We start from the raw sequence: 20230 nt of genomic DNA, 5'->3' as shown, positions 1-20230 counted from the left end.
AAAATATAGTCTAAATGTATGCAGTATATATAGAAAGAACTTATTTTGTCCCAGATGATGTTGATGTTTTCCTTCACTTACCTTTCCTATAGGCATGGGGGTAAATCCACATTGGTTACAGACAGTGGTCTGGCACTCAGTGCAGGTGTTGTAGTTTGGAAAGTCCTTGGAACTGATGTTGAGCTTGACCTTACACAGTGGACAGGTGGCCTGGCCTGCATTAGGAGGCGTTTGGGAGACTATTGCTGCCTTTGGTGGCTGTGATGGAGCTTTGTCCTCTTTGCTCTGAAGGGATTCCTCTGGTTTCCTCTCCTGCTCTGCCTTCTGAGCAACAGTTTTGGGCTCTCTTGCTGGTGACATTTTGGGAGAAACTGCCGGTGTACTTTTTGGAGACATCTTGGGAAAGGCAGACATCTTGGGAGACACTTGTGCTGGTGCAGACATCTTACGTGAGCCTGGTGGTGTATTACGTGACTCTTCTTGAACAGCAGATGATATCAAAGTGGATGCAGAGCTGAAAATGGAGGAACCAAAGCCAAACATCTTCCCAGTCATGGACTCGGTTGTTTTTGAAGTATCAGGCCCTGGTTTAGAACCACTCAATCCAAACAGGCTTTCTGATTTCTGCTGTGTCTCTGGGGTCACCTTACTTTGTTTTTGTACAGTTGGACTTCCCTGATCACTTGGTTTCTGAGAACCGGATGCCCTTGGGACATCCAGAGGAGTTTTCTGAACAGGAGTTGGACTAGCCTGTGTGTCACTTTCTGGTCCTTTAGCTGCCTGTGTTTTTGCTGTGGTCTGTGTCTTTTGAGGAGAGCCTGGCGTGAAACTCCCCTTCCTTTGAACTGTATCAGGCAATGAAGTCTCCATCTTCAGAGGTGCGTCGGATTTCGATAATTCCTTCTTAAGAGTTTCTATTTGATTTGGAGATGTTTCCTGATTTACAGCAGTTGGAGAAATTTTGTTAGTTCCAACATGAGGTTTCATAAGAGGTCCTGTGAGTTCAGATGAGCTAAGAGCTCTCTGCATCTGACAATTCAGGCATAACCATTCTTTTACCTGCAACAAGAAAATATGTGAAATTAAAATATGAAACATTTACAACACCTGCATGCAATCACATCTCTACATCAAAATATGTACTTTATAGAGTTTATGGTGTATTCCTCCTCAATTATGGTTTGTCATATGTTTGTTATATCTTTTATAATTTACAGTTTTGTATTTTACTATAATTTCAAAGTAAATTGAGGGATATTTGCAATTATTACCTCTGAAACATTTGGCATGGGGTTAAATCCACATTGATTACATACAGTGTTCTTGCATTCAGTGCAGTTGTTGTAGTTGTGAGGTTCCTTAGAGCCAAAATTGAGTTCCACCTTACATAGTGGACAGGTAGATTGTCCTGCCTTGGGAACAGCTGGGGAAGCAGCTGCACCCTTTGGAGGCTCTGATGTAGCTTTTTCTACTTTGGTTTGTAGCAATGGAGAGGCCCTGGGCTGTTGGACTTGCTCTAGTATCTTCTCTTGCTCTTGTTTCTGAGCAGGAGGTGGTTTGGTTTCCTTTGCAGTGGGCATCTTGGGAGAAACTTGTGGTTTGGGTTCATCTTGGACAGCTGAGTTTATCAGAGTTGATGCAGAACTGAAAATGGAAGAACCAAAGCCAAACATTTTTCCACCCAGTGATTCAGCAGGCTTTGCAGCATCAGGTTGAGGTTTCGCGCCACCAAATCCAAAGAACCCTCCTGATTCCTCTTGTGTAGTCGGGGCACTATCACTCTGCTTACGTCCAGCTTGACTTTGATCTGGTGGTTTCTGAGGACCTTTCTTCCGGCCCTCATGTGGAGTTTTCTGTCCAGGAGCTGGGCCAACCTGTTTCAGACTTTCTGGTCCTTTCATGACTTCAGCCTTTGCTGGCTGCTCTGCTGATGTTGGTGGTTTCCTCTGGGGAGAGCCTGGTGCAGAGATCTCCTTTATTTTAGATTCAGCAGTTGTTGGAATGTCTTTGTTTTGAGGTTTATCTAGTGGGGGAGTTTCCTTCTTTAGGGCATTGGCAGGTGCAGTGACTTTATTTGGTGAGGCCTGTAGTTTCATCATGGGAGTTCCAGGAGGCTCAGATGCTCCTAGTGCTCTCTGCATCTGGCAGTTGAGACATAACCACTCCTTCACCTATATCAGAGCAAACAATTAATAAGTAAATGTAAATTATTATATTATTGATAAAAAGACATAACATAACAAAACAATTAAAGTTCAGGTAACTTTTCTGTAATCAAAAATATTCTTATCATCTTACCTCCTTAACATTTGGCATGGGATTAAATCCACACTGGTTACAGACAGTGTTTTTGCACTCTGTACAGGTGTTATAGTTAGGAGGATCTTTAGAGCCCACATTGAGTTCCAGTTTACAGAGAGGACAGGTAGACTGGCCTTTGGAAATGACTAGTGCTTGCTGTGGCGGCTTTGATGGAGGTTTGTCTGTTTTCGGCTGTACTGATGGAGGAACCTTGGCCTGCTGGGGTTGTTCTGGTTTCTTTTCCTCCTCTGGTTTCTTGGCAGTGGGGGGTTTGGAGTCCTTTGCAGGCATTTTGGGAGACACTGGTGGTGTAGTTTTTGGCTCATCTTGAACAGCTGAGGAAATCAAAGTGGATGCAGAACTGAAGATGGAGGAACCAAAACCAAACATCTTCCCTGACACTGCTGGCTTTGCAGCATCTGTCTGGCTTTTAGAACCACCAAAACCAAAGAAGCCCCCTGAATCTTGTTGTGTAGCTGTAGTGCCAGTTCCCTGTTTTTGTGCAGTTTTGCTTGTCTGGTCTGGTTGTTTCTGAGGACCAGTTTTCCGGTTCTCCTGAGGTGTTTTCTGACCATGAGCTGGGCTGGCCTGTTTTTGACTTTCTGGTCCTTTAGCAGCCTCAGCCTTGGCTGGTTGTGCCACCGGTGTAGACCCTTTCCTCTGAGGAGAGCCTGGTGCAGAAGTTCTTTGTAGTGGCGGCTGTGCTGGAGTAGTCTTTTTTACTGAAGAATTTACCAAAGATGTGTCCTTCTGAGGTTCAATTGCTCCAGTAGCTCGTTTCACCTGGCAGTTTAGACAAAGCCACTCCTTTCCCTTAAAAAAGAACAAATAAACAAATTATGCAAAAGGTGTAAAAAATATACAATATACAAACAATTACAAGGCAATAGTGTTTCATGCATATGGAAGACAGTGAGCAGACTCTCTAGACGGTTAGTTACAGCAATTTAGATGAAGGCAGGATTGAGTTGTTCCAAATATTGGGACTGATGAGGCATATGCAATCTTGATAAGCTGTATGATGTGAGAAAGACACAACCAAGCTTAGTCCTTGTTTGTGCTTTTGGTAGAATCCACTATTTAACACACTATTTAAGAAAACTGCATACCAGAAATTTGTATGTAATTGAATGTGTTTAAAGTTTAATTCAATCCACTAATTCTATTATCACAAAAGTGCGAGAGTAAGCTCATGAAAAACTAAACACCCTCCACCTGTGGCTTGTTTAACTTACAAATTATAAAGCTGAATGACAGTAATGACGGTGTTTCAGTGGTTTAGACTCCGACATCTACTTTCACAGTTGCTTGCAAAATGCACAGAAGGATCTCTCCATCCTGATCTTGGCTCACCACTGCTTTAGCCATTAGTTTAAGCAGTATCAAAAGATCAAGTAGCCTTGCACTGTCTTTGGCGAGGTAGCGTACTAACTGTGCATTGAATTACGGAGTCAAGTGTCGAGTCCTTTGTGTTTCAGATAGCCTGGAAGATGCCATGTCCATTTAGCCCATATGTGGTATTCCCTACAAGCTAAGCCCTGTGTGTGTATGTGTGTACTGTACATGGTGTGTGTCTGCGTGTTTTTTTTGCATACAGTTTTTAATGTCGGTCTCTTTTACTGAACTCCAGCAACAGTATTTAACACATTGTGACAGTCAACAAATAAGTGAATAAACAGTTTTCAAAGCATCGATGAACAATTATCTTTAAATTCTATATAACATTAATATTATTACAAAACAAATGATCTCTTATTCATCTTTTTTTTTTACTTTTAAGAGCAGCAAGATTAAAGGAAAGACAGTGACACCAGAGATGTAGAGACCTGCTTTTATATGTAAGTGAACGCCTTGTCTGACAGGTCTGGCCGAATGGTCTGACACACAGACCCACTCATGGTTTAGAGACTAGAGGCAGTGTGAGTATGATATGTAATTAAAATGGCTTTACAACATTGCAACTTTACCCCAATGATTGGACTTTGTAACAGGTTTGCACAAGGAAAAAAAAGACAAATATCTCTTTAATTTGTATGTAGTTTATACCAACATGGTATAACTTATCCATTCCTACAATTACGTAATTTCTAAATTATTCCTCTGTCACAAGTTGGGCTACAACTCTGTAACTGTAACAAGTGATTTTTGCCATGTCATCAATTCATCTATGCGCTCTCCTGTTTGAGTAAAAGTTCTCCAAACAAAGGAATGAAAACTAACTATTTAAGCAACCACTCTGAACATCAAAAGGGAACTTAACTTCCAGACTGGACCATCTGACAGGTTCTGTAGAGACTAATCTGACCGCAGCAATTAACCTCCAAAATTATAAAATTATTATATATATATTTATAATTATACATATATTACAACTATGTATGTATGTGAAATTTTTGTGAACAAATGTCAAATTTCTCTCCTCTCTTTCTTCAGTCCTGTTCATTCATTAGTTAATTCAATCAATATCACATGTCTTACCTCTTTAACATTTGGAATGGGGTTAAATCCACACTGGTTGCAGACAGTGCTTTTGCATTCAGTGCAAGTGTTGTAGTTAGGAAGATCCTTCGAGCCCACATTGAGCACAACTTTACAGAGTGGACAAGTGGATTGGCCAGCTTTAGGAGCATTGTGGGAGACTGCTGCTGCCTTTGGAGTCTCTGATGGAGCTTTGTCCACTTTGGCCTGTCCAGCTGGATAAGAATTTGCCTGCTGGGGTTGCTCTTGTTTGTTGTCTTGGTCCGATTTTTGTACAGGGGGTGATTTGGTCTCCTTTGAAGACTGCATTTTGGGAGAAACTGGTGGTGTGGTTTTTGGCTCATCTTGAACAGCTGAGGCTATCAGAGTAGATGCAGAACTGAAAATGGAGGAACCAAAACCAAACATCTTCCCAGTCACTGACTCTTGTGGCTTTGCAGCTTCAGTTTTAGCACCACCAAAGCCAAATAAACCTCCTGACTCCTGCTGGGGAGCTGGGGTGGCACTGCTTTGCTTGCGTCCAATTTGACCGGCCTGGTCTGGTTTTGGAGACCCTGATGATCTCTGGGTCTCTGGTGTCATTTTCTGAACAGATGCTGGGCTAGCCTGTTTTTGACTTTCTGGTCCTTTAGCAGCTTCACTCTTGGCTGGCACTTTGGCCGATGCAGAATGCATTTTCTGAGGTGAACCTGGTGTTGACGTCTCTTTTTTGACAGGTGCAGCAGAAGATGGCATCTGGTTCTGAGCAGGAGAAACTTTGCTGGGCACGGGCTTTTTCATGGGAGGTCCCGGTGGTTCAGAAGTTCCTTGAGCTCTCTGTATCTGGCAGGTAAGACAAAGCCACTCACGCCCCTATACAAAAAATAGATTAACACATTTTGACAATGATGAAATATTGATGCAAAAATGTTCAAGAGAAGGATCCATACAGTTCATAAAAAAGAGTAAAATAGCATCATAAATAACTTTTATAACATTGCTAATTTTATGTTATGTCAAGACAGACTAAGAGTGTGGGGAATTTTGTATAATAATCAAAATTATATTATACTGTAGGTATGGTGCTTTGCATAATAGTAAATCTAAATCATACTGTATATACAGCTTCATGCTGAATGAATCCATGCATTAAATGGCGAAAACATTTAATTGTCATCAAAGAGAACAATGAACATAAAACACATGCACATTCAATTTGAACAAAGAATCGTAATAAGAACATAAAAGAAATGATACAAAAGCAAAATGCTGCTACTTACATCAGAGTCTGGAGGGCTGAAGCCACACAAGCTGCACACCTCACTCTTACACTGGGTACAGGTTTTATGGTTAGGTGGTTCCTTGGTATGCATATTAAGTTCTGTTGTTTTACATACTGGGCAAAGGGGCTTAGCTACTGCTTTTGACTGAGATACAGTTTTTGTTGCTCCCGGTGATGAAGACCCTGTATGGGACAGGCCAGGTGTACCAGGTCCCTTAGGGCCTTGTTGCTGAGGCCCAGACTTGTCAGAGGACTGCTGCTGGGCTGTAGTCCTAAGACCTTGCTGCTGTTGTCCCACCTTCAATGAACCCTGTTGTTGCTGTGCAACTTTAGGTGAACCCTGTTGCTGCTGTCCAATTTTCGGTGACCTCTGCTGTTGCTGTCCTACTTGAGGTGACACTTGCTGTGAGCTAGTTTTCTGTGGCCCAACGTTTGTGGACCCTTGTATCCCACTCTTTGCAGGTTCTTGCTGCTGTGCACCAGTCTTAGCAGGCCCTTGGTGCATCCCTGTCTTCGGCGGAACCTGCTGTTGAGCTACAGGCTTCGGTGAACCTTGTTGTAGCGGGCCTTTAGGTTTTTGTGGCTCTCCTGTAAGCTGGCCTCCAGGCTGTGTCCCTGCCTTTTGAGCAGCTTGTTGCCCACCAGGCTTGCTTAGGGGTCCAGCCTGTCCATTCCCATGCAGCTGTGGTGATCCTTGTTTAGGAGGTGGCTGGCTCTTTTGCATAGAGGGGCCATGGCCTGATTTTTGGGGTCCCTGCTGCTGTTGAGGGCCTTTGCCAGGGCCTCCTCTTGGCTGCTGTTCATCAGATGTCTTCCCCCCCTGCTGGGGAGGTGCTTTCTGGTTTTTATCCCCCTCCCCATCATCTCCAAATAAACCAAACTTATTCACAGCGGAGGACACAGCATTGAGGGGGTTGGCCCCACTCAGGAACTTTGAAGAGAACATAGTGGGGTCTTCCTCCTCCCCTTCCTCTTCCTCCTCTTCCTCCTCCTCCTCCTCCTCCTCCTCCTCACAGGAGCTGGACTCTACAGGACTGTCAGAGTCAGAGCAGGAGCTGTCACCTCTCTGTTCTGGCTCTCCCACAGAGGCCTGAGGGGGAGCTGGGGCTGGAGCTGTGGAGAGGGCATCTACAGCCCCAGTGCTGCTGCTACTGCTACTGCTGCTGGTGCTCCCTGGGCTCTCGTCTGGTTCAGCATCTACACCAGACTTCCTAAATGCATGAGAAATAGAGAGAGATAAGAAGTGTAAGGTGACAAAGCACAAGACAAGAGAGAGGGGAAATAAAAAAGAATGAGAGAACTTGTGAACATCATTTACAGTAGCCCACTGTCTGAGCCAATATGCTGCCTGGAAAACAAAATAAAGAGAGCATACTGAAGTATAATGGGTTGGGGGGAAAAAAAACAAAACATAAAATCATTCATCCACTGATTCACTGTATAGGCTAAGTGATCCTCCTTATCCATTTTAAGACAGAAATGTAATCAACTTAGGAGAGAATCAATGTGTTACATAATATCATGTGGTTTACTCTCACATCAGAAGGGTGCATCTGTATCTAAATCCCTAAACTGCATATTTTACAATAGGGGGATTTACATTTGAATGCACTGTAAATGTAAAGAAACTCGTCTGTGGCACACCACAGTGCCTGATAAATAAAATTTGCTTTCATCCCGGCTGAAACGATTATCATTTGCATGGTAGTCGTCGGCTGTATACAGAGAAATCCATTAATGATTCAGCCTCGCTCTGATTTACTCCGACTGTTGCTTTCAGGACCATGGACAGGGCCAGAGCCGCTCTGTTGATCACAGCGTGAACAAACCACGGAGATCCCTCACAGCCACTCACTACAGCACGGACCAATGTGAAACACAGGAGCCTCACACCACTCTCAGTACATCTGGCTACTAGAAACCCAATTCGATTGAACATTCAAGGTGGACTTACAGGTCCAAATGACTGTTCTTCTTCCACCGTGGAAAGAATTCTACTTCCTTTGCTCATTACATCGTCGGGTTTTCCACATATCTTACATCACGCAAATGGCACCGAGTGTCGGGGAGTGAGCAATCTCATGCAGGACATGTTTTACAGCAGCAAGAGGACGAGTAAACACAAGGAATCTAGCGCTCTCTCTGGAGAAACCGCAGGCACATCCGGGTAGGGGCCCATCGAATAATGCATGGGAAGTGAATACTGATACTTTCCTTTTGCCTATGAGAGCAGCATGAAGGGCAGTACGGGTCTGTGCCGAGCAACTGTCTTTCTATATGTAACAGCTGGATTAACGTTTACTACGCTCAGCCCACTATCAGCAATCGTACACCCATCGGCGAATAAGTGGATCTGATGTTTCCAACAGCGTTTTGTCCTAATGAAAAAGCAGCATTCATTACGCCCGACCACTCATAAGCTGACAACATAAGTCTGCGGAGGCTACGAGGTGGTGACAGCTCCGAGCGCACGGGTGAGCGGAGATTTAAAAAAAAAAACACATTATCACCCATTTGTGTGCCCTTGACCAAGAGCCTGTTCAGATTTCGAAATGTTCTATGTTGAAGCCTACAATCGCGAATTACTTCAAACCAGCCTACATCAAGCAAGGAAACCCAGCAAAAGCCCTGTCATCAGTGGCATCTCCCGAAATACCATCTGTTATCCGCTCCGTGTCCCCCCGCTCATCTCCTCCCATCCTGCAGCCGAGCATCCTTCACCCTCCACGGTCACAATGTCAAACACTAAAGCGCGGTATTCCGGTGAAACCGACGGAAATTGTACCTTCATGAGGTGCAAATGTGTCTCCCCATCCTCGCCCAAAACCTCCTCGGATATTTCCCTGTTCGTGTCTGTCTGATCGCCGAGGGATGGAGGGCACAGGGCAGCACATCGAGAGCGATCAGCATCCACTCCGCCTCCCAGTCCAGTGCGCAGGCGCCGCATCTGACAGGTGATCACAATATATATCACGCACGGAAATTGAAATTAAAGGGGACAAGGCCATTTATTTTCTCGGAGTCACGTGTGATCAGCGGCGAAGACCTTAAGATTTACCCACGTACGGGCATGTGTTGCACATTTTCTCAGCGACTGCTGACATATTTGAAATGTCACTGTGATGATCATGAGTAGGAGGCTATGGAGAGATGATGTGATTTTAGCTCCAAGTGTGCTTAGCCATGAGAAAGATGTCAGAGACAGTATATGCAGATCCCTTTAAATTCCATTTCCCATTAGTATTTGTATTTTACATACAAATGATGGTCAGGAAACATCATAGTCTATTATGATGTTCACTTATTTCGACAAGTGAGGCTTATAGCGTTTCCTCTGTGGATTGCTTGTAGACACTGGGTATTCCACACAATCTGACACACTGATCCATGTATTCACATATGCAGTGAATACCAGGTCACCACTAAGAGTGAGCTGGCCATATGTCCCCTATGTGGGAATTAAGCTAATTGCCTATATCTGATATGATGACACAAGAAATGTTGTCATCAGTACACAGACAGATCATCTATCTCCCTCTTACACATCTTAAACAACATCTGTCTTTCAGCCCTGTCGAAGTGCGAGCATACAGAGTTACACAAGCAGCAGAAATCAATACATCTCAGAATTATCATTAAAATGGCCTTTTCAATATTTCTTCCTCTTTTTCAGCTATGGACACCAGACTTGCTGCATCATGCACAACATGCTGAATATATTCTCCTAGTTCCTAAATGTATGTGAATTTTGGACATCACATACATTTATTGTGTCAAGAAAAAATGTCTTGCCATACACTGTCTACAGGTAATAGCATATTACCTGTCATATTTCATTTAGCATACACAAATGCTTTTTGGACCAGCCGCCTTTCTTTAGGGTGCACCAATTATTCCAATGTTCACCATCTAGACATTTCCTTTGGGGCCTGAATTAAAGGTTGTTGCTGTTGGTCACATTTTAGTTTATATAGAACACTGAATGGAGATGTGTGTAATAAGAAGTGAACACCCACAGGCACAAAGTACGGGCCTTCTTTCTCCCACAAGAGGTTTTCCACAGAGCAGATGTGATTTGAAGAGACAGTCTGGGCAATCTTATCCTGTGTCGCTGTCAGAGTGATAAAAAACTTGCTGGCGTTTTTCTTTTCTCCTTCCAGCTCAGGCCAGATGACTAGACATCCTGAGACCTCTGTCCAACCATGAACTGACCATGATTCTTGAGAAGTGTTGATATCTTTATACAACTGTTTTCACAACTTATTCCAACCATGCATTAAAATAAAGCATTTGCGTTCAACACTTCTGTGAACTGGTTTACAAAATATAATCTGAAACTTATTTGAAAAGCAACAGGAGAATGCACCATAAAATGGGAAAAAAAAGTTTTTACCACTATACATCACCCTTCTGCCATAAAAATAGAATCCACCAGCTATGATTATTTATCATCAGAGGAAATCTAGAATAATGAAAGAGACACATGCCCCCACCACACACTCATGCAAATTTACACATACAGTAGATAAACTCCTATTCAGTAGGTGGTAAGCATGAGTGAGCTGTGTGGGAAGGATGGAGAGCAAGTGGTGTGTGGGCGTGTGGAAGAGTTGCGTCATGTGTGATGTGAAAGCGGGAGAATAGCTATGGTCTTGGTTTGGAAAGCACCAGATTTGGCTTGCAGACACACACACACACGCACGCACAGGAAACATTCATCAGCACAATCTCCATCTGGGGATGTAGGCTGCAGCTTTGCTGTGGGCTCATACATGGGCAGGAAATCCTTTAAGTAATCTTTGACTGCTTATATCTACCTCATCCTCACAATCTGGTACATGAAAATCTTTTTGGCAGACATAACAAGTGATGATCTGCTTCCTGTTTGTGTTGGGTATCGGAATAGAACTTGTGTCAATGTTGGCTAATGTCCTTACATGTCATTACTGGTGGAAGATGTAACTGTATGCTTTGTGGACATACATGGACTGCTACATTTTATGAGAGGAACGCATTAACTGTGGGTCTTTGGTTTGTTATTTTAAAGCGCATGACCGTACACAAGCATCTGTCTAAAAATCTAAGTTTGCCATTAACATTTTTGAGGCTGTTAAACTGTTTTCATCCTGCTCCACAAGTGCGTCGTGTTTGTCATTCAACACTGTTATGTAAGACTGTAAGACAGCAGGCTATCACCAGATGCGGCACCATCATGTTCTTTTCTTTTGATCTCTCCTCGCTTGTCAGTTTACATGCAAAAACAACAATATCCTCTGTCACCATCCTTTTTTTCTCCCACGCACGCTGATAACGCCAGACCAGACTTAAACCCTGCACTCACACAGCTGAAGCATCATAGACTTAAACAGCATCACACATAGATATGGAAACTGACCCCAAAAAGAACTGTCTGCTCTCGTGTGTGCTGAGGAGTGAAAAGAATTTGAGTCATGGGGAGCAGTTTGAAAAGCCTGAATATTAAAACACGTTTCACCAGTGTGTTTCATTGCCTGCTTCACCATGTCGTGTCGAGAGTAAATTCACAGAGATTAATTTTCTTTCAAAGCCCTTTTTAACATCAGTTGTTTTTATTCCTGTCCATTCACGCAGAATACCCAGCAGGAACTTCAAGAGATGAATAGCGTCAGTCAGTCTTCTTTCTTTGTGGTGTGACTTAGCAGTGCTAATAGAGACACAAAGCTGATGTGAGTTTACCAGAAGCTTGTTGAAATAGGCTATGTATCTGTCAACATTCACTCCTTCGTGTTACATGCTGTCTTTAGTCAAGGTACGCAGTCTTCTAGAAAAGGCTGGGCTAGCATCTGATATAATGAATGATTATCAATGATGAGGAGTGATACTAAAGAGTGTTACCTGTTGAATGACAGGCCTTAAGGTTTGTGTAAAACCTTTAGTGCTTCCAGTTTACATTTAAATGAATCACACATTGAAGCCAGTACTGTTCAGCTTAAACTGAAAGCTGACCTCCATGGGAAGAAACTTATCTTGTTCAACGTTTTGGGGTTTGAAGCCTTTAGGGAGAGAGGTGGAATACATCCAGGACAGGTCACCAGCTTACCACAGGGCACATATAGACAAATACATTCACACCAATAGTCCTTTTAGTAGTTGAGTTTGCAGTGCACCTAACCTGTAACTCTATTGACTGTGGGAGGATACCCACACAGGTTTGAACCTAGTATCTGCTTGCTAAGAGGCAAGTAGATCTCCCCTGTCCATTAATGCTACCTGTTAGTGTACTTATCCCTGATTTCCATTTTCCAGACATTAATATAGACAAGAGGGCACGTACTGTCTGACAGCTGACCAGACGCCTCTGTGGTTCCCTTTTCTGCAGTACTGCCTTCTTCTCAGTCAGGCAAACACCATTAGAAAGACATTACATTTGTACACCATTTGTATTCGTATCTGCATAGTCAAGCCTGATCCCTGGCACCCACACACCCATCTCTCTCTCGCTCTCTCTCTCTCTCTCTCTCTCTCTCTCTCTCTCTCTGGCTCTCTGATGCACAAACAAACTCAAACAAACAGAGCTCAGAAGAAGTACTTATCTCGCTGTCATTTTAATTAAGCCGGCACACAGGAGCATAATGCTGCCTAGCAGTCTCTAACTCCCACAGCTGTAATTCTCGTGGACGAGACTGCAGCTTTCACAACAACAGCAGCCAAACAGTCACTTCCAGTTGCCTTTTTTCCAAAAGTACTTTGGTAAAGGAAATAGTTTGCAAAAACACACACCTCTGACGCTGACCCTTGAGGAAGGCAAAGCAGTTTTTCCCCGGCATGGTTTTCTCTGGAGTGGTGCCGGAGCAGTGTTGAGCAGTAGCTTGCATTTAGGTGTATTGCAGTCCTCTCTGGGTCTCTAGGTCTCTATGCCTGTGTGTTTGGCAGGGTCACCATGTAATCTATACAGTAACCTGATCACACACACTTTGCCAGTGTCATTAAATTTACATATCTGCCCCGAGGAAGGGAAAATATGGACTCACGACACTACTCTCTAGATGGAACCAAAAGACCTGTGGAATTCACTAAAACGACAGATAGAAAATTAAAGTTAACAGTTTATAAACTGGTTAAAAAGTATGGTATTTAAGGAGATGTATAATTTGTGTCACGTGATATTCCATTTTGTTTGTATCATAGAAACTGCAAGGATATATTGGCTCGTTATCTGAGTAATTGGCTCTTAAATAAAAATTAAGTAAAGTGGAGAGAAAAAATGATTTTGTGTTCAGTGTTCATTCCGCATCTGTTTTCCTCTTGAACACCTGTTTATTCATGGACAGATTCAAGCCAGTACTTTGTCACACATTATAAACGTTCCAACAATGTAATTGACTGGTAACTTGATTGTATTAGAATGTGCATGATACGCAGGTAGAGTTACCAGGCCTTGGCAGTCTGCTATGCGTCACTAGGGAGCAGGGTTTGTGCTTTGCCTTCTCCCTTCCTCTCTCAGCATCGTGCTCAGCCACTGCACAAGTCTCTAAAGCCACCCAGTCTTTTTTTCCTGACGAGTGACCACTGCTATCTGCCATACTAAAAATACTCTTAAAGAAACAGCGTCCACAAGGCACGAGTACACCCTTATCGCTACTTCCCCTATTCTTATCTCGCTTTTTCTACCAACCCCTCCCTCAGCTGCCGTGTCATGGGAGAATTCTAAGGATAACACAGTTCACGCCCCCAAATCCTACAAATCAGTGAGCAGGAAATCACTGCTGATCGGAGTCAGACTGGCAAAGGAGAGAGGGGTGGGAGAGAATAAAAATGAGAGGTGGTAGGATAAAAATACATCTCATCTGATAATGGAAATGAGGACACACAATTGATAAAAATGGTAAAGATAAGAGAATGAATCACTGGCGAATGTGAGGACAGGAAAAGCCGTTTCAGTAATGCAAAGAAAAGGGAGGTAAACACAGCAGAGCTGCAGCTGCATTATTGCTAATGTAGTAATGTCCTTGACTGGAAGTGGCAAATACCTTGAGTTAGAAGTTCTCACTGTCTCTCTTGCATCAAAGATACTGTATCTTGTTGTCATTAATATCTAATATTAACAGATGATGGAAGTGCACAGACAAATTTGTATTCACCCTACCAGAGGTATAGACAAACCGATAATGGTGATCATATGCAGGTAAAAGTATATTGCTGTTTGGTGAATGGTGTTGTTTGCTGTTTTGCAGGTAGATGGACATAAGAATGTTTGCAGGGTGCAGTGATAAGGTCTAGACAGCAGGCGGTATATAATTGAAGAGGTGTAAAAGAAGATGGGGTTTTAGACTACCTGTGGACTCCAGCTTCCCCAGTGTACAGTGTCATAGCCAACTTTGTTCAGTTATTAGGCAGGTAATGTAGACATTTCAATTTCAAAGAAACCCAAATGCCTTCAATGGCACTGTGCACCTTTCAAATCTTCAGATTCACCTCTATTTCAGTGCCATTATGAATCCATTCATTAAGGCTTTCCATCATTTCTGAAGGTGTCCACACCTCAGACTATTTACCATTCACCATTTACATATCACTCATGCGTTTACAGCTAACATTTTTTTTATATTACTATTATTATTAAACTATAGTGTTTCAAATTTGTGATTTACTTTATGTTTACCACTTTCGGGCTGGTTTCCATTCATTTCAGTATATTATGAAAAACAGCTTGCAGAGGCTTTAAACTCGCTTCAATCCATCAAAGTTAGCATTGTGTCTGTTTTGTTGTCAGAGATGTGTTGCCCCCTCTATGCTAAATTATGCTAATGCAGTCATAAGTGCACAGTAATTTGAAAAGTCTGCACTTTAGTAGCAAATAAATAATCAATCAAGCCTCTTAAAACACTCAAAAATATTGTCCTCTAAGTGTGAAATGCTGCAAATGGTGGTGACTATGATTCGCCAGTATTTGTAGTCTTTTTAGTATTCCTCTCTTACCACTTGAAAGCCACCAGTGAGAAAGAGAAGATGACCTTGCATGTGTGCTTGAGCATATGTCCCAATGATTTCAAAGATGAATAATAAGGGGCATCACTTTCTGGTGTGCGTTCCATCAGGGAGTTGTGCAGTATACTCTGATATCACCTTCACTGGCACCTGCTTGGCGTAAGACCGTGGAACAGCAGAGAAACCGTACCACCAGGAGTGTGTGTACGTGTGTGTGTGTGTGTCTGTGTGTGCTCATGTGCACGATTGAGTATGCACACTGTACTCAACCTGCCTAGGGAGAGGATCCATTCTCTCATCAAATATTCACCAGCAACCGCAGGCTCCCAGCTGCCTGCTGCTATAATGCACACAGTGTTATTGGTTCCTGATGCATTCACTGAAAAAAGAGTCACATAAAATGTTTGAACAGTCCATTTTGAGGATAATTTTTCAATTTAATGCAGCTCAGCTTCAAGTGTAACTGCCATGCACATATACCTGGGTAAAACAAATCTTCCTCTTGAATGCAAGCTGGCTGGGTTGCTAAATTTTGAGTAAAAAATCAATTGCCAGGTGTAGATCAACTCAACATGCGCCTTGCTCATGCACTTCCATGTATCATGCAGCTGTTTTTGTGATATCCCGCCCTATTGTGCATGCGTGTTTCAAATGTATGTTTGTGCATCATTATTCATGTATGGTTTATAAAGATTTCATACATTTTAATGTCAGTGCTGATGTATGATGTATAAAGAGTTTGATTCACACACCTCTAACTAGGGAATAAATAATTAATGCACATGAATTTCCTCTGTTCTGCCTGGACTCTTCTTATTATTTCCAATGTTGATATGGACCAGCACTGTGGGAAAACTCCACTTCCATCTAACGCATGCATTCATACATGACAGTGCTTCTGAAAGGGGGAAAATATATGTGACTTGAAACTGATATGACTCAAATGTGAACCTATGAATTATAAATACCAAGAATTCCATTATCAAAATGGAAACGTTTGCAGTGTAATGCTGAAACAGATACGCAGGTAGCTTGACATGAGTGGGGTATATTTCACTGAAAATCTGAAATTTCAATAACATCTTATATTTTTAATAAATAGAAAGTTCCTGCTGTACAGTATGAGGGTACAGACAACAGCCAAGCCTAGTGCACTGAAGTTCATTAAAATTTTCTCAAAATGAATTAGTGCAGTATTACAAACGGAAACAACAACAGAGAAATGGCAAAGGAAGTCATGACTTACCCACCCTTACACATGCTGATCCATATTTCATAATTCCCTTGTATTGCTATGGAAGAGGAAAAAAGAAAAGTCTTCTGAGTTTTCTGCAAAAGAAAAGCCTGTTCATTTTCAGCGTTAAAACATTCTGTAATAGGCCACAGACAAAGATGCATACTATACAGTATCTGCGACCTTTGTAAAAGTAATATTCCCTCGGTGGAATTAATTTCATAGCTGACTTGTTTTACGTTATCATGAAATGCTGTCAGCTCCGACTGGTGCTGCAAACACAGCTTATTTGGTTCAGGGACAGGGAGAGAAATTCATTTGAGAAAATCTCCAACAAACTTTAAAGCATATGAATATGAACAATTTGCCAGAATATTATTTGCAAATATTGATATTTGATGATGTTTGTTTATGCACTGTTGAAACAAATTTACAAAAATTAGCTCACATTTGACTGACAGCCCTACCTACTGTATTTGTCCATGTAGCAAGAACTGCAGGATGGCAAAAGCTTTGAGTTAATCGGGGATGTATTACATATGAGAAAAATCTCATTTAATCACTTACAAAGTATTAGTGTACTACAAGACACTTTGAAGACTGTTTCTGAAAATGTCATGAAGGGGGAACAATCTGCTTAATGCTTTTAATTAGATCACTCATATAAATCCTTCCCTGTGGAAGAAATTTTGTCTTTGCAGTTGCAACATCTGTTGGTACCTTACAGCCTCAAGCAGTGTCTTTCAATGCAGCTTTGAGTCTGTAGCCCATGACTGATCATCTTGTGCTTTGTTTTCCTCATCTCTTATCTCATCTCTGCAGCAGGGGAAAGCCATTGGCTTCCTCTCTTCAAAATATTATAACTGGTCAATATAAAATTCTATTTAAAATATAAGGTCCAGTGCACACATCCACATGAAGATAGAGAAAGAGAGAGAAAGAGGGAATATCATTATTGAAATATTGATTAGTCGAGTAGAACGGCTCAGTCAACACCCAACTCAGTCCAGTAGAACAGGTAAACATACTGGTTACCTAATCAAATACAATTCCTTGAATATTCAATACATGTGTTTCTTCAGCTATAAAAATATTTTAGGATCTCCAGCAATACAATAGATATGAGGGAATCCTTACTGCTACACTGCATGCATGACAGTAGAGCTCAATGCATTTATTTTTCATATCCCTGTATTTATAGTCAAGCTTTAGTAAGTGATCAAGTGAAACCACGGTCTCTCATATGTATTGTGGTACAGCTTTTTGTGTATAATGCTGCATTTTCTGTTCTTCCCGGTTTCCCCAGCATGCAGGGCCAATATGTGATGTGTTGCTTGACTGCGCGTGCTATTTGTTGTTTAACGGCCAGCTGTTGGGGGCTGCCACAGTGCAAAGGTCACAGTGATGTAATAAGAACGTTGCAGGGATAAAGAGATGGATTAGAGGAGAGAACAGCCCCTGCACAAATATAGCGATTACACCCAGATTAATGACGCAGCACTCCCAGCACCACACACGCCCATGGCATGTGCATTACTTTCACCGAACATAATGTACTTTAATGCATGCAAACAGAGAGACATGTACCCAAACAAAGTTGTGCAGAGTGATTTATTTTTAGGCATTCTCTTGGAGACGCATTTCAAACATAAAAGCACAAGACGCCACACCTTCATTATTTTTTAGCTGTACTAAGCAGCATTACTCATTTATACCTGTCTGACATGTTCACTCTCGCTGTATTTTAGGGCATCTGTGTTTCTCACTTACATCAGGTACCTGCCCCACTTCTCCCGGCAGACTTAGAGTTCAGGTTGCCAGATCAGGCAGCGATGTAATTCAAAGACTGGTTGGTACCATAGGAGGCAAAACCACAAGGTGATGAGAACGCAGAGCTTCACATCACACACTTCATGTTCCTCTGTTTTTTCTTTCCTTTTCCTCTCCTTTATTCTTGTCACTTTAGTCACTTCACACTTTCTCTCTCTCACTGACTCACTCTGCCTTCTCTGCTTTCCCCTGGCTATCAGTAGTAGGAAAAAGCCAGATGATCTACGCCTCCCATCTTTCTCATTCTCTCTGCTGTCCTCTCTAAGCCTCTTGTGAGGTTGTGAGGTATGTGAGCCATGGGAAACATCAGAGAGTGATGGGTGGTAGTCATCTTTTATGCAGTACAAACTCCTCCCAGGGATCATGGAGAGGCACACACAAACACGCACATGCACACACACACACACACACACACACACACGTGCAGCCCAGAGTATCATACTGAAGGAATAGATTCTTTTTTTTATTATTATTACATTGCATGGGTGTCATACATGCTTTTGTAATTCATACATGGGACAAAAACTAAGATTATGAACACGGATGGATAAAAAAAGACACATCCACAGAATTATATTTTGCAGGGGTCAGTCCAGCTTCTCCTGGTGCTGATTATTTAATACACTGGGTGCTGAGGGGGAATACTGTACTTCAGTGACAGCTGTGTCAGCGAGATAACACATAATACATGTTGGCACGCTGCTTGCGTGAACAGTGCGTTGACGTCTATATTATTTCAGGTTCCTTTGTTTATTTGTGCTTTCATCTCTGTGTGGATGTTGTCATCATGTTTATTTGCTACAAATAAACAGATCACCTCAAACAGGGCGCCTCTTTTGTCCTAACCTGATGTGCAGGGCAAGCTGCTGCCTGTGCGACCACTGATAGTAAATCCCCTCCTCTTATCAGTTCACTTATCAATGTGGAGAGGATTGCATTTGATGTTTAACCTTCACTTGTCGCACCTATGTGTCGAGAACATCTGAAGATAAAAACAAAGGCTTACTCTGTCTGAATGCTTAAACAAAATACTAAAAATGCGAAACAATTTTGTCATAGTCCAAAGAGGACCTAAATGAAGTCTAAGCAACTGAACCCCGAATATGAACGCCAATTTATTCCTCAGAGGCTTTAATATGTAGCTTACAGGTCAGGGTGACAGACAGAAGAGACTTTTTGAAGTGCATATAAAGGGAATATTTTGCCATGGGTGTGTGCTAAATAAGGTGTATAAGGTTAGCTTTGCTTTTCACTGATAACATGAAATCAAAGGAGGGAGTGAGAGAGAGAGAGAGAGAGAGAGAGACATCTGTTCATATCTAATGGGCTTCCATCCCCCCAGACATAGCCATTACAGCAAACACAATCAAAATTTGTAAAAACATGCGCACATATACATACACAATATTCTGCGCACACTGACAACATTTAGAGTGTTAGAGGCTTGTGAACTGTTCGTGCGCTAGTGTTTATTTTCCACTGCCTCATAACCTCTCCACTTGTAATACAGCGTTCTGGTGCATAGGCTCCTGATAGAAAAAATGTGCTGTGTGGGGACGTCAAAGATGGCAGGGAAAATTGAGAGGGTGCAAATAGAGTAAAAAGGTAGGCATGCTCTCACAATGACGGAAACACGGACAGGAGCCTGTTTATTGTGATGGCCTTAGACCTTTTGATCCCTTTGTAGTGTCAATGAATGGATTTGTAGCATTTCATTACATTAAATTGAACCGTGAAATGTATGATCTCTTGAAGAAACAAGTGTAGCTCCAGAGCCAAACTCTATTTCTGCACCTATTCCCAAAGCTGCTCAGACGGCATATATCTGTGGGGTCAGAAACTCCATCCAGCAAGCAAATGCCAGCTTCAGTCCCAGGAGAAAAGAGGACACTTTTCAGCTTAACTAAGAGGACCAAACTGATACTGTACATTAGCATGTGATAAATGACTGGCTACAGGGACCATTGGCTGGAGGGTCGCATGGGCCAGAGTAACAGTGGTAAAACTTGGCAGAGAGAGAGAAGAGGGAGCTTTGATGAGGAGGGGAGCTGAACTGGTTCAGAGCCTGTTGCTATGGTAGCCATGTGGAATAAATCAGCAACATGAATTCCATTCTCAAATGCCTTCAGCACCCCACTGACTCAGGTGGACCTGGACAG

The 20230-nt window shown here is 42.3% G+C and overlaps 1 protein-coding gene across 4 annotated transcripts in view; it reads right to left on the bottom strand.

Annotated features, from left to right (window-relative positions):
* The window catches only part of pclob (piccolo presynaptic cytomatrix protein b), a 57635-nt gene extending 48601 nt beyond the window's left edge, over positions 1–9034 (bottom strand). For all 4 annotated transcript variants that reach the window (XM_071500929.1, XM_071500931.1, XM_071500932.1 and 1 more), the window contains exons 1-6: positions 8826–9034; positions 6039–7251; positions 4780–5631; positions 2299–3114; positions 1272–2171; positions 82–1059 (exon numbers count right to left, since the gene is read on the bottom strand). In XM_071500929.1, the coding sequence (XP_071357030.1) occupies positions 82–1059; positions 1272–2171; positions 2299–3114; positions 4780–5631; positions 6039–6986 (4494 nt within the window). In that variant the 5' untranslated portion in view covers positions 6987–7251; positions 8826–9034. The remainder of the gene's footprint in view (positions 1–81; positions 1060–1271; positions 2172–2298; positions 3115–4779; positions 5632–6038; positions 7252–8825) is intronic.
* Between the last annotated feature and the right edge of the window lie 11196 nt (positions 9035–20230).

This window comes from Trachinotus anak, unplaced genomic scaffold (genome assembly GCF_046630095.1).
Source record: "Trachinotus anak isolate AG129_WGS33_773 ecotype Australia unplaced genomic scaffold, CSIRO_AGI_Tana_v1 ptg000002l, whole genome shotgun sequence".
Taxonomy (NCBI): domain Eukaryota; kingdom Metazoa; phylum Chordata; class Actinopteri; order Carangiformes; family Carangidae; genus Trachinotus; species Trachinotus anak.
Note: the sequence above shows the minus strand (reverse complement) of the source record. Positions and strands in the feature narration are given on the sequence as shown.